This window comes from Rhamphochromis longiceps, linkage group LG7 (genome assembly GCF_057381845.1).
Source record: "Rhamphochromis longiceps isolate RC_006_pf linkage group LG7, R_longiceps_female_GT1.1, whole genome shotgun sequence".
Taxonomy (NCBI): domain Eukaryota; kingdom Metazoa; phylum Chordata; class Actinopteri; order Cichliformes; family Cichlidae; genus Rhamphochromis; species Rhamphochromis longiceps.
The window spans coordinates 57,848,456-57,860,358 of NC_140563.1; the positions used below are offsets into that span (position 1 = coordinate 57,848,456).

The 11,903-nt window shown below is 40.3% G+C and overlaps 1 protein-coding gene across 1 annotated transcript in view; it reads left to right on the top strand.

The window, feature by feature from the left end:
- Positions 1-11,845, top strand: part of rasgrf2a (Ras protein-specific guanine nucleotide-releasing factor 2a) — a 47,908-nt gene extending 36,063 nt beyond the window's left edge. The window contains exons 19-29 of the mRNA XM_085414563.1: positions 1,568-1,674; positions 6,615-6,727; positions 7,669-7,729; positions 7,827-7,856; positions 8,080-8,183; positions 8,752-8,836; positions 9,394-9,591; positions 9,675-9,754; positions 9,833-9,950; positions 10,616-10,684; positions 10,909-11,845. Coding sequence (XP_085270689.1) covers positions 1,568-1,674; positions 6,615-6,727; positions 7,669-7,729; positions 7,827-7,856; positions 8,080-8,183; positions 8,752-8,836; positions 9,394-9,591; positions 9,675-9,754; positions 9,833-9,950; positions 10,616-10,684; positions 10,909-11,004 — 1,061 coding nt within the window. The 3' untranslated portion in view covers positions 11,005-11,845. The remainder of the gene's footprint in view (positions 1-1,567; positions 1,675-6,614; positions 6,728-7,668; positions 7,730-7,826; positions 7,857-8,079; positions 8,184-8,751; positions 8,837-9,393; positions 9,592-9,674; positions 9,755-9,832; positions 9,951-10,615; positions 10,685-10,908) is intronic.
- Positions 11,846-11,903: the final 58 nt, after the last annotated feature.

The window sequence follows — 11,903 nt, forward strand, 5'->3', positions numbered from 1 at the left end:
GAGCATGGTACTAGCTTCCTATCAGAGAGCAGCACGGCTCCTCCCGAAAACCCTCAGTGTCTATATGCATTTAAAATTGAGGGTAGGGCACCAGCGCCAGAGGTGGGTTGGAGTACACCGACCATCCTCTGGATGCTATAAAACGTGCCCACCCCTAAGGCCCTATATGTATGTGTTATGTGAGAGTGTGAGTAATGTGGATGTCTAGGTTGCAGAATAAAATTGAGGCACAGGTGGACAGAAGGGGACAGAGGGGGAGTACCTCCCCTGCACCCTGGTGGCATACCTGCACCCCAAGCCCTGCGTGTGTGTGTGGGTGTGGTAGAGCGGGAAGAGGGAGGCAGCTGAGGATGGGGAGGGAAGAAAGGGAGGGGCAAGCGGCCTACTGGGGCCAGCTCCCCTGCTGACCCCAGTAGGCACCCCCACACTCTGGAACCCACCAGGGCAAGGGGGCCCAGGCCCATCCGGACCGGGGCCTGCAGCAGCAGCACCGCCCAGCCCCACAGAGTCCGGGGCAGCCCACCCGACTCCACCCCAGAGAAAACTGCACCCACCCCATCATCCAATCATCTCCCAAACTACACAAGACAATAGACACCCAGGTTGAGTTCATTCTCTACCTCTCCTATATATCTCCCCCACCTGCAGAGTGAGCTCCTGTAGAGAGGAGACCACCTGCAAAGATATAACAGCCTCCCCACCAGCTAGAGAGCCCCGTAGTTGGGCCGATGCACCAGAGGTCCCCTGCACTGGGGCTGAACCCCCTGCACCCACCCGCCCACAGCTCCGGCAACACAACAGCCAGGACCCAAGCCCCCAAGGCCCAGCCAGAGCCCCAGACCAGGGGCGGAGCACCCCCAGACCCCCAAGCCTCCCCGCCCATCCCGGACCCACCCAGGGGCAGCCAGGCTACCAGGCCAGTAACCAACGTCCGCCAGCACAGACCCTCCCCCATCTCCGCTGTACGCAGCCACAAGGAAAGCACCATCTAAGAGCCACCAGAGCCCCTAACTAGGTCATGGCCACATCCCCCGGGTTAGGCCCTCCAGGGAAAACGTCCCTAGGGAATCCCCAGACGCCCTAAGGCTTATTATTAATTTCTTACAAGTGGCACCAGTATTAACCTTTGCACCTTGTAAACTTTAGCAACACTTTATGATTTATTGTCTTCTCCATTTTTTGTAAATAATTCTGCTGTTTTGGTGCGGATATAGCTCATTTAGTTGAATGGACCACTTATATGTTATAAGGCTACCTACTGGACAGGTGCAGGTTCAACTCTGCCCTGGGAAATTTACTGCATGTCATTCCCTCTGCTTTATTGTCAGTAAAAGCTAAGAGCCAAAAATAAATATGTATTAAAAAAAATACACACACCACACACACACACACACACACACACATATACATATACACATTTATGAGTAGGTTGAGTAGTGCTAGTAACTTAACATTAAAATGAAAGCCAAACCCTGAAAGGACCATGAAAATTCTCTTGATACCAAAATAATAAATGTTGCCTGACATAACATCTTTAATGGCCATGATCTCTGTTTTGTCCTTCTAGGTTTTAACAATTCTGAGAAAGCCTGTGACAAAGAATTCATCATCCGCAGAGCTGCTACTAACAGAGTTCTCAATGTGCTGCGCCACTGGGTTTCTAAGCATTCCCAGGTAAGTCTTCCAGTTAAGTTATAAATTCACCTATTTAAGGACTCTGGTGATTTTCTGTTTCAGTATAAATAGTTGTTCCTGTGTAATGTCACTGTAGCTGTATAGTTGAGAACTCTGGGTAGTAGAGACAGGAGTCCCCAGACAGCAGTCTTCTTGTCTTGCGTATATATTTAATATTTATACAAAAATATTTATACATGGGTAGTCTTTGATGGTGTCATTAGAACAAGCAAAAGCTAAATAACAAAAACTTGCATGTAAGTGACTAATGAAAACCTTTTTGTTTTTAATTAAGAGTAATGTGGTATTTTAAAATGTGTTTTCATTAGCTGGAAACATAGTTGCAAAACTCCTTGCATGCTTCACACTAGTTGAGAACATATGGTCCAACACACATTAAAGTTAAGCTAATTGCCAAACTAATTTTTAGGGAAAGGCGTTATGGACCTTTGATCTTCTGGAGATAGCTCTTTATCAGGAGCAGTGTATGTTTTGGGTCGTTAGCAATTTGGTAGATTAAGCAACAACTCAGACCCAGTTTTCCTGCTGACTGCTGGAAGTTTTCATTCAAAATCTTTGCATATCCTTCTGTCTTCATGATTTCTTCCACACTGACAAGATTCCCATTTCCAGATGCACTGAAGCATCCCTACAGCATAATACTAGTGTGTTTCACTATGGGAGTGAAACCTCTCTCTTCTTTCTATAAACATGGCAGCATCTGTATAGGCAAAAAACGCAATAATTTCTTCTCATCTCACCTAAGAATGCACTTCCAGTATGCAAAATCGGTCTCCAGGTTGTCCTTCGCGTACTGGCTTGAAGCTGTGTCTTCTGCAGACGTCTGCACCCTTATAGTTCACTCTCGTCCAGGGCTCTAGTGATTGTCTTCTTTGAAACTACAGTTGCTGAAGTTTATTTATATATATATATATATATATATATATATATATATATATATATATATATATATATTCTATAACATATAACAGCAAGCCCTAGTGCATGGTGCAATAAACCACTTTAGCTTCATTTGTGAGGGGTGAAAGTGGTATTAGTCAGTTTCGTCCATTCTATTAAAGCTTCTTTGGAGGAAGAGACCTGCTGAATAAAGACGTTTTATTGCCACTGCAGAGAGAAGTGACACGGTAGATCTGTTGCCATTGAATCATCAAGCATTTTGGACCCATCACGACAGAAAGATTTTACTACATTAACAGAATGAAGAGCTGGACTTTAGGTGTTCTCTATAAAGCTAAGGTAGTAGAAATTGGTAGCAATTATACTGAAGATAAATGTTGCCTTCATGGCTCTTGTCATCTCCATGAAGAAGTTTTTAAAACACTGTTGTCTGTGGGAGGAGGAACTTCATGCTGAGCATCTAACCAAGAATAATACTGTGCTGCTGCCTTGTGTGTATATAGCTGACAATAAAAAAGTCAGCCATGTAAGTAAATGTGACCTAAGTAATGACTCATTTGCTCTAGAAAGTTTATAAGAAACCTAGAGCTGGCTAACTGGACCATTGCTCAGCCCACCTGAAAGAGTTTGTTGTTGTGTTTGTTTTGATTGTTTCTTTTCTCCCGTCACTTTTTTCCCTCATGGAGGTACTTTTTGCTCTTCATGTCTTGTCTCCCACCCAGGAAGCATGGAAAAAGGTCAGCATCTTCCCCAGGGTAGCGAAAAGATTATAATTTTCATTTTACATTATATAAGATGCTATTTTTGCAACTGAATATTTAGCTTGGAAAGTAAACTTCTGTTGGTTGGTCCTAGGTTAAGTGTTATGTGGCCATGACCTTTAATTTTTTTTAAATATCATCCTACAAAAGTCAGTTCAGTTTGTGGCTTTTTACACGCTACTACTGCTGGTCTTATAGTTTTGATGTAATTTTCTAGACAGTTTTATTAATTTTTTATGATGCTTTGCCACATCTAACTTATTATAACAACATTGTAAACAGTGTAAAACTGCTACTTCTTCCTAAAAACATGGTCTTAATTGTTAACACTTATCTGCAAATTGCAGCTCTAACAGATAAAAAGGAGCCTAAAAAGTGACAAGTACTTTTGGGATTGTTTTGTTGTTGCATTTCCAGGACATCAGCAGTCACTATCATTTTCAAAGCGGGTGAAATTGATTCACATTGACCTATGCTTCATAACTGGAAAGATTATTACCCCTGAAGTTGGCTTTGTGTTATACTGTAATGATCAAGTGTTGTCATTTATTTATTTATTTATTTATTTATTTATTTTTGAGAAATGTACTTTAGAGCCTCATGCTAACCATCCAGTAAGGTCTAAGGAATCTTCCAAGAATGGTGAGACAGAGAATTAATGGATCATAATTTCATTGCTCTAGAGGAAGTTAGGCCTGCAGTCTATGTTATCATGGCAATGTACCCCAATGGGATGTAAAAGATGCTGGGAAATTTAAAAACAAATGAACACAGAAAAATTAAAAACCATTGGTAAAGTTTTCAAAAGTGCATGTTAGAGTTATAATGTGTCTAATTAGTAGGTATATCTGATATCCCTGTGTTGGTGTTGTTCCTGTGTCGTCATTATAGGAGCAAGGTAGTTGTATTCACCTGTTTACCATACCTGGCATTGACAACTATAAAGAGGTGAGCACGGGTCAGATCAAAGTACCAACAGCTGACTTGGACCTGTTATTTCTCTGGTGGCCCTGTGGCTCTCCCATGCAGATGTTAAGATGCTGACTCAGTCAGAACCCAACATTTTAGCCTTAAATCTGATCCATGTTCACTCTACCTTAATGTTCATCAACACCAGGTCAGTTAGAATGCAGAATGGCAGTACAGATTTGCAGGCACCTCATTTCCAAACTGTGTAAGTTTTGTTTTGGAGAAATGCACAGAGGATAACAGGCAGCAATTCAGACTAGAGGTTGTAGTCACTCTTCTATGTGGTTTTTATGTAGATGATTGTCTTGTCACTATTGGTTCTGAAGAGGAGGCAGCTTCAAGCATTTGGTCCTCTCTGTGCTTAAGGAAGCTTTAAGTTCACCAACAAGCAACAGATTAGTAACAGACGAGTTATGCTTGCTACCATACCTCAGCAGGAGAGATCAAAGGTTAAGGACTTGGATTTGGACAGTGAAAACTTGCCAGTAGAGAGAGCATTGAGTGTTTAAATAACATTTAAGAGCAAACCTCTCACAAGGAGAAGGATATTATCCACTGTAAGTCCTCTCTATGACCCATTTAAGTTTTCGGGACCTGTTATGTTGTGTTATGGTATCTACTAACATCTGGGCTGGGATGACATGTTGCCACCCACTCTTGCACAAGCATGGACAATCTAGATGGATGACAGCTTGTACATTATAATACTGAGAGGCCCTTTAAATCTTATAACTTTGGAGATGTTGCTTCTGCTTCTGCTCAGTGTAATTCCACTGAAACAAACTAGCATTCCTCACATGCCCTTGGACATGTACAGCTCATTTAGCTGCGAGTAGAATGGACAAGGTGTTTAGAAAGGAGTCAAGGCAGTGATGTAAATTAATATTTGGACAAACTTTTGGATTTCATCATTTAATTTTCTTTCTAGATTGATCCGGGGGAGGGTTGCATGGTTAATTAGGTTCATTTGGAGCTTAGGAAGGAGACAGCTAAAAACAGCTTTGAATCTAGCCTAGGTCAGCTTGCCTGGCTTGAGGCAAGGCTTCAGAGTTAGTTGCTATTTGCTAATTCAGAAGAAGAAATATTCAGATGAGATCAGTGGTTTGCAGAAAGGTGAAATATGAAGAAGAGCAGTCACCTCAGTAGGCTTATTTTCAAGCTTATGGATGGCATTTTGAGAGTTGGGTTAGGCTTAGTAGAGCGCTATACCAGAGGAGGCAAGGCATCAGGTTTTATTGGCTTGGGATCTTCACACTTCTGACCTTGTGCTTCAACATGTACATCCAAAAACATGGCAGAGTGGACATTATCACATGCTTTCTCAGTTTCAGCAAAGCTTTTTGTTTCCAGGTGCAACTACTGCTACAATATAAGGAGGATTTTAGCTAAATATAGACTTCAAGCAGCAATGGGACGTCAGCTGATGATCTTTCCAGATGAATCTCCATTTACTCAGATTAGAGAGGATTGCTTTGGGCCTTCTTAGGTTAAGTGTGAAAGGCGTCTTACAGCGAGAGCTGTGCGACTGGAGGTGCTGTCATCTTTGAACACAGACGCCTTTATTAATGGTCTTGGGGCAATTTATTTCAAGACATGAGAATTTGAGGTATGATAGGATAATGTCAGTAATGAATGAGAACTGGAGTAACTGGAGGATGGAATCGGGCACAAATACATCAAATTTTTGCTAAGGTAAAGGTGTAGATAGGTTTTCAGTCCCCCCACTGGTTCACATCATAGTGAACTGCTAATAGGGTTTGTTCTGTCTCGAAAATACAAAATCTGGATGTGTCTGTCTCGCAGACCTGCATCTCTTCACCTGCTTCCTGCTCTCACTATAGATCACAATGTCATCTGCAAACATCATATTCCACAAAGACTATGTCCTTGCATTTTTCAGCCTTTCAGATTCCACCTTCTGTGTAAGATGTAGTCCAGCTGTGTTCACTTTCCTCCATTCTTATGCTTCACCCCATGTTCCTCCCTATCTTAAAGCACATGCTCACTAAAGTCATTTCCATCTCCTTGGCAAATTCTGGTTACTATTTGTTCCCCTGTATTTCTCTTCTTAACACCATACCTATCCAACACCTCTCATCACCTCTGTTCCCTTCACGTACAACCTCACCCTTTCCCCTTCCCACTGTCATATATGAGTGCAAGCTTAATTAGATGTTAAATACACAATAAACCACTGAAATGAATCTTTCTGTGAGTGCCCACTACTCTAATCTTAACTTCAAGTCTAAGCTTCCCTATAAATATATATGCATGTGTTGTTTCAATCAGGACTTTGAAATGAACAGTGAGCTGAAGGTGGGGGTGATCAGTCTACTAGAAGAGGTGTTGCGAGATCCAGATCTGCTGCCGCAAGAGAGGAAAGCTACAACAAACATATTAAGGTACAAAGGGATTGCTGTAAATATCATTGTGTACTTCTTTTTATCTACACACTGTCCTAGAATTTTTTTTCTGCAATAGGCAAGGTGAAGCCATAGACTGTGCATGCAAAATAGACTTAGTTAACATGTTGTCACCCATTAGTTTGCAGGCGGAAACTTCAGTGTAAGTGTTTAAGACCCTACCTTGCTTTTTCTGTAGTAAAAGTTTCCATATTTGGAAAAGAAGCTGGAGTGCTAAGATAGCACATTCTAGTGGGTTTGGTTACAGCTGTTATTGATAAACTGTAAGGGGGCAATGTGCAGACAAAGTGCAATTAGTAAATATCTGTAATTAGTAAAAGACTTATCCAAGACAAGAATTTCAATCGTCAAAACTGAAGCACAAATTTCTTGTGATGGTCTATCCAGAACAGCTGCCTGTGTCTGTGCACCTGTCAGTCCAATCAGTTTAAGTCATACAAGTGTAAATCTAGGATGAGTGAGTTAAACAGGGTTTTGAGTGCCGTTAACCTAGGCATTTTAACACTAGAATTTATGCAGACAAAGTCACATTTATAGCAGATTGCCTCTAGGGTGAAGTAGGTAAACAGCAGATTACATATAAAAAGAACTGATACTGCTAATTCAGCTCCCTGTGTTGTTAGCCTCATGACCCTGCTTTTGCAGGTCCCTTTCAATAAAATAAACTTTATCTGAAAGATAGGCATAGCTACTGTGCTGTCACCCATTAGTTAGTGAAGACCCTTGTTGTTGTCACGTAACTATGGATGAATTACTTTTTCAAAAATTCATGCAAATTTTAGATCATGATTTTGAATGTTTAGTTGAGTTATTTTCATTGCAACACAAAGTGTTGTAGAGGTTTACATAATGTTCATGAGATCAGCTTTCATATGACTGGCACTGCATGTATGTAATGCTATGTCATTTTTGGTTTTCAGTGCACTTTCTCAAGAAGAACAAGATGATGCTCAGCTCGGGATGGAAGGCATATTACAAATGGTCAGTACTGTCATTTAGCAGAACGAGTTTCATAAAAGATTTTCCTGACAAGTTTATAACTTGTTTGTCGAAATCCTTTATCTCATGAATGACACAGAAGAGCTGCCCGCTTCTACACTTCATTGTGGTAAGAATAATGTCAGTAATGTCATGTCCGTGCCTTGTGAAAAATAGCCGCTGTGGTTACTCTGTATTGAGGAGAATTATGTTACCTCCCTCCTCAAATATCCACAGGTCGTTTCCTTATATGTGGACTTAATTTGTGTTTGTGTGGTACTGTAGTCCCCTGAAGAGCTTTGCAGTTTAGTACTGTTTTTTACACATGCAGTTTGTTTGTCTGTGTTTTCAAGGCGGAGAGTCCTAAATCAGAGTGTTTTGAGTCACTCTCAGCCCTAGAACTAGCAGAACAGATCACCTTGCTGGATCATATTGTGTTCAGGAGTATTCCTTATGAGTAAGTATGTTATACAAGACATTCAAGCTCTCCTTGCATCACCCTGGAGTTATTTAATATGATCATCTCTTTAAAATGTCTTTGTACAGCGCATTTGCCTATATTGAGTCTAGTTGGGTATCTCAACGTGCCTTAAGAATACAGCTGCCCAGTTTATAGTAAGTTAGCAAGTTAACAAATTATACAGTAATTTAACTAGGATTTATTGGCCTGCTAAAACACCTTAAATTAGATGTGTAGAGGACTATAAGCCTGGATCCCAGCAGAATAGCTGATATCATTGGCAGCCTACATCTAGTTGATGTAGGCTGCCAATGATATCAGCTGATCTGCTGGGATCTAGGCTGTTTGATTTTATGGTCTACCTGAACTAACAATATCCTTGATTAATATGATTAGCATAAAACAAAATTACACTTAAAGAAATATAGTATTTGACTCAAAGATAACTTCCCATAGGGGGCTAAAGATTTGGAGGAGTAAAGCTCAGAGATTGTAGGGAACAGATTATGACATGTGGACATACAGTATGTGTAACCTATGATTTTGGATATTTTCTGTCCTGCAGGGAGTTCCTAGGTCAGGGCTTTATGAAGCTGGATAAAACGGAAAGGACTCCATACATCATGAAGACCACCCAGCACTTTAATGATGTAAGACGGTGACTTTTTATCCTGAGCAGTGATGTAGTGGTGGGGCTTATAGGGAGTTTTATAAAAAGTCTGTGGTACAACAGTTGTCTCTCTTGTTCAGTCAGGGGCAAAAGCCAGACAGTTTCTTAAAAAGTGGCCAGTGACCACTACTTAGAGTCCAGTACACATGACATCCCTCTGTAAGCTAGAGGGAGACAGAACTGAAAAAGAGGATTTAACAGACTTAATAATACAAAAGCATTCAGTAATCAAAAAGTGGAAATGGAAAAATACAAGTAAGAGCAGTGCCTTTAATTAAAATATATTTCTACATTTTAAATACTGGATTCTCAATGCTGAAGAATCAAAGGACGAGCTGCATTTAATAGCTGTCTTTCCTAAAATTTCAGTCTATAAAGAAGAAAGCTTTCACAATCAAACTAAATATATATGATTATCCACATTAGATTGGTGGTGTATTCTTTTGCCCACTAATATCAGTGACATAATTTGGCATATCACTGAAGGCAGACAGATTATTGGACACATCTCTCATCTCTCTATACCTTGCTTCACAGATGAGCAACCTGGTAGCGTCTCAGATAATGACCCATACTGATGTGGCCTCCAGAGCCAGCTCCATTGAGAAGTGGCTGGCAGTGGCTGACATCTGTCGCTGCCTCAATAACTACAACGGAGTACTGGAGATCATTGCTGCACTCGAAGGCAGTGCCATCTACAGGCTTAAAAAGACCTGGGCAAAAGTCTGCAAACAGGTTGATTCTCCTTTCAGAGAGCTGCTGAAAATAATACCACATCTGTGTACTGAAAAAATTACTCTTTTTTTCATTATTTTCAGACAAAGGGACTGAGGGACAGACTTCAGAAGATTGTGTCATCAGAGGGACGGTTCAAGAACCTCAGAGAGACACTGAAAAAGTAAATATAGCCAGTGAGCAGAGGAAAATGTCTCAAATCAGTTCATAAACACTGTACATTTCTGCTTTGTCTGCACAGCTGTAATCCTCCATGTGTCCCTTACCTGGGCATGTACCTCACTGACCTGGCCTGCATTGAGGAGGGGACACCCAACTTTACAGAGGAAGGCCTTGTTAACTTCTCTAAGATGAGGATGGTAAGGATTACACTTTCCTAAAACTGAAATTTGGCACAAAACTCACAATTCACTGTGCCTTAATGGTCTATATAGCAGAAAAAACTTTAAAAACATAAAATTTGAATCTGGATGTCAGTTATTGAGCTGCTTAAATCCGTTTGAGGCACATATGCCATACTCTATTGAATACTGACTAACGGTCATCTAGGACTTGATTATGATGATCTATTTAGACATTGAACATCTATGCACACAGCCCCTGTTTTTGTCCATCTTTGTGATATGATACTACAATACCTAAAGTCACGGTTTCCAGAATTTTGTCTTAAATAATTTAATACTTGCACTGAATATCTACCTTTACTACTGCTGGAGGCCTAAACAATACTATTGAACTGGCTCTCCAAAAGGCCTGTACTCTGTGCATCTTTTTTAATGAGCTTGTTTTAGATATTTCCTTCGAAATACAAGCATGTAGCAGGGAGTAATTTCAGGTTATTGGTTAGAGACTAACAAGTCTCTTACCAGGACAGCGAGTGAACCCCCCACCCCCCTCACACACACACACACACACACACACACACACACACACACACACACACACACACACACACACACACACACACTCTAGAAAAAAACATCATGTCTGAAGCATTCCAGTAACTTTGTCCTTGGTATCTCAGATTTCTCATATCATCCGGGAGATCCGTCAGTTCCAGCAAACACCGTACAGGATAGAGCACCAACCAAAGGTGTGTCTAATTAGATATTTGTAACGTGTAATTATTGTTAATGATTTTTTTAAGCAGATTTATATGAGCTGTTTACATAATTAAAAAAATATACTGAAGCCAGTTTAGCAGGAAAATGTGTTTAATAACAAACAATCAATATCAGAGTAAGTGTATAATTTTTCACTGCTTAACCTTCAAAAAATCCAAAATCTTTAAATTTAACTTATCTCATTCCATTCCAGGTGACTCAGTTCCTGCTGGATAAAAGCCTAGTGATTGATGAAGATACCCTTTATGAACTCTCACTCAAGATTGAACCCCGACTACCACCTGGCTAACTGCATCTTCTAAACAGACATATAGTTGATATATATACAATTTCTAGCTCAGAGCAACACATTCATTCATTCATTACACAGCAGGGGTTGTTACATAGAATGCCATCAATCACTGCGCTTGGGAAACTCAGGAGAAAATGTGCCTTACTGAAGTGTATATTTAGTGAGCAGACTATAAAACAGTGGTACAGTTCTGTTACCTATTCAAAGTTGTCCTTACAACATATCAGTTTTCTGTAACACAAATCAAATGAACACAAACTAGTTGCACTAGTTTACACAGTAAGTTTGGGGTTGTTGGGGTTGTTGGGGACCCTGTAGCAAGTAATCAAGTAATTGCATAATTGAGTAACTGAGAAAGTCTCTCTGTGTGTGTGTGTGTGTGTGTGTGTGTGTGTGTGTGTGTGTGTGTGTGTGTGTGTGTGTGTGTAGACATGCTGGGTTTCCTAAACAGCTGGAGTACGTCACATATTTTATCTACTTTAATACTGTCTGTTTCACAGGAGACGTTATCTAACGCTTCGCTTTTTATCTTTTTTTAATCTTACGCTATGATAAAAAGGAAAAATGAAAGCTTTATGTTCTTACAGATTCTCTCGCATGTCAGAGCAAAAATCCTTAAAGTTTAAACACATTGCAGGTTTTGAAATATGCTCATTACAGTTTTTAAGACATTTTTCTTTCTCTTTACAATCAGATCCTGTCTTTTGAGTTTTTTAATGTTTATGATTTTGTACACAAAACTTTTTGAGCTTCACTTTTTGAGAGTTGGACTCAAGGGGTTCTTTCATGCTACAAAAGCATAGTGCCACATATTCTTGATATGTGGCACTATTCTTAATAGTTCCCGTCAATGTGATCAATTTTTCATATTCATATTTCAAACTCTATTGAGTGTA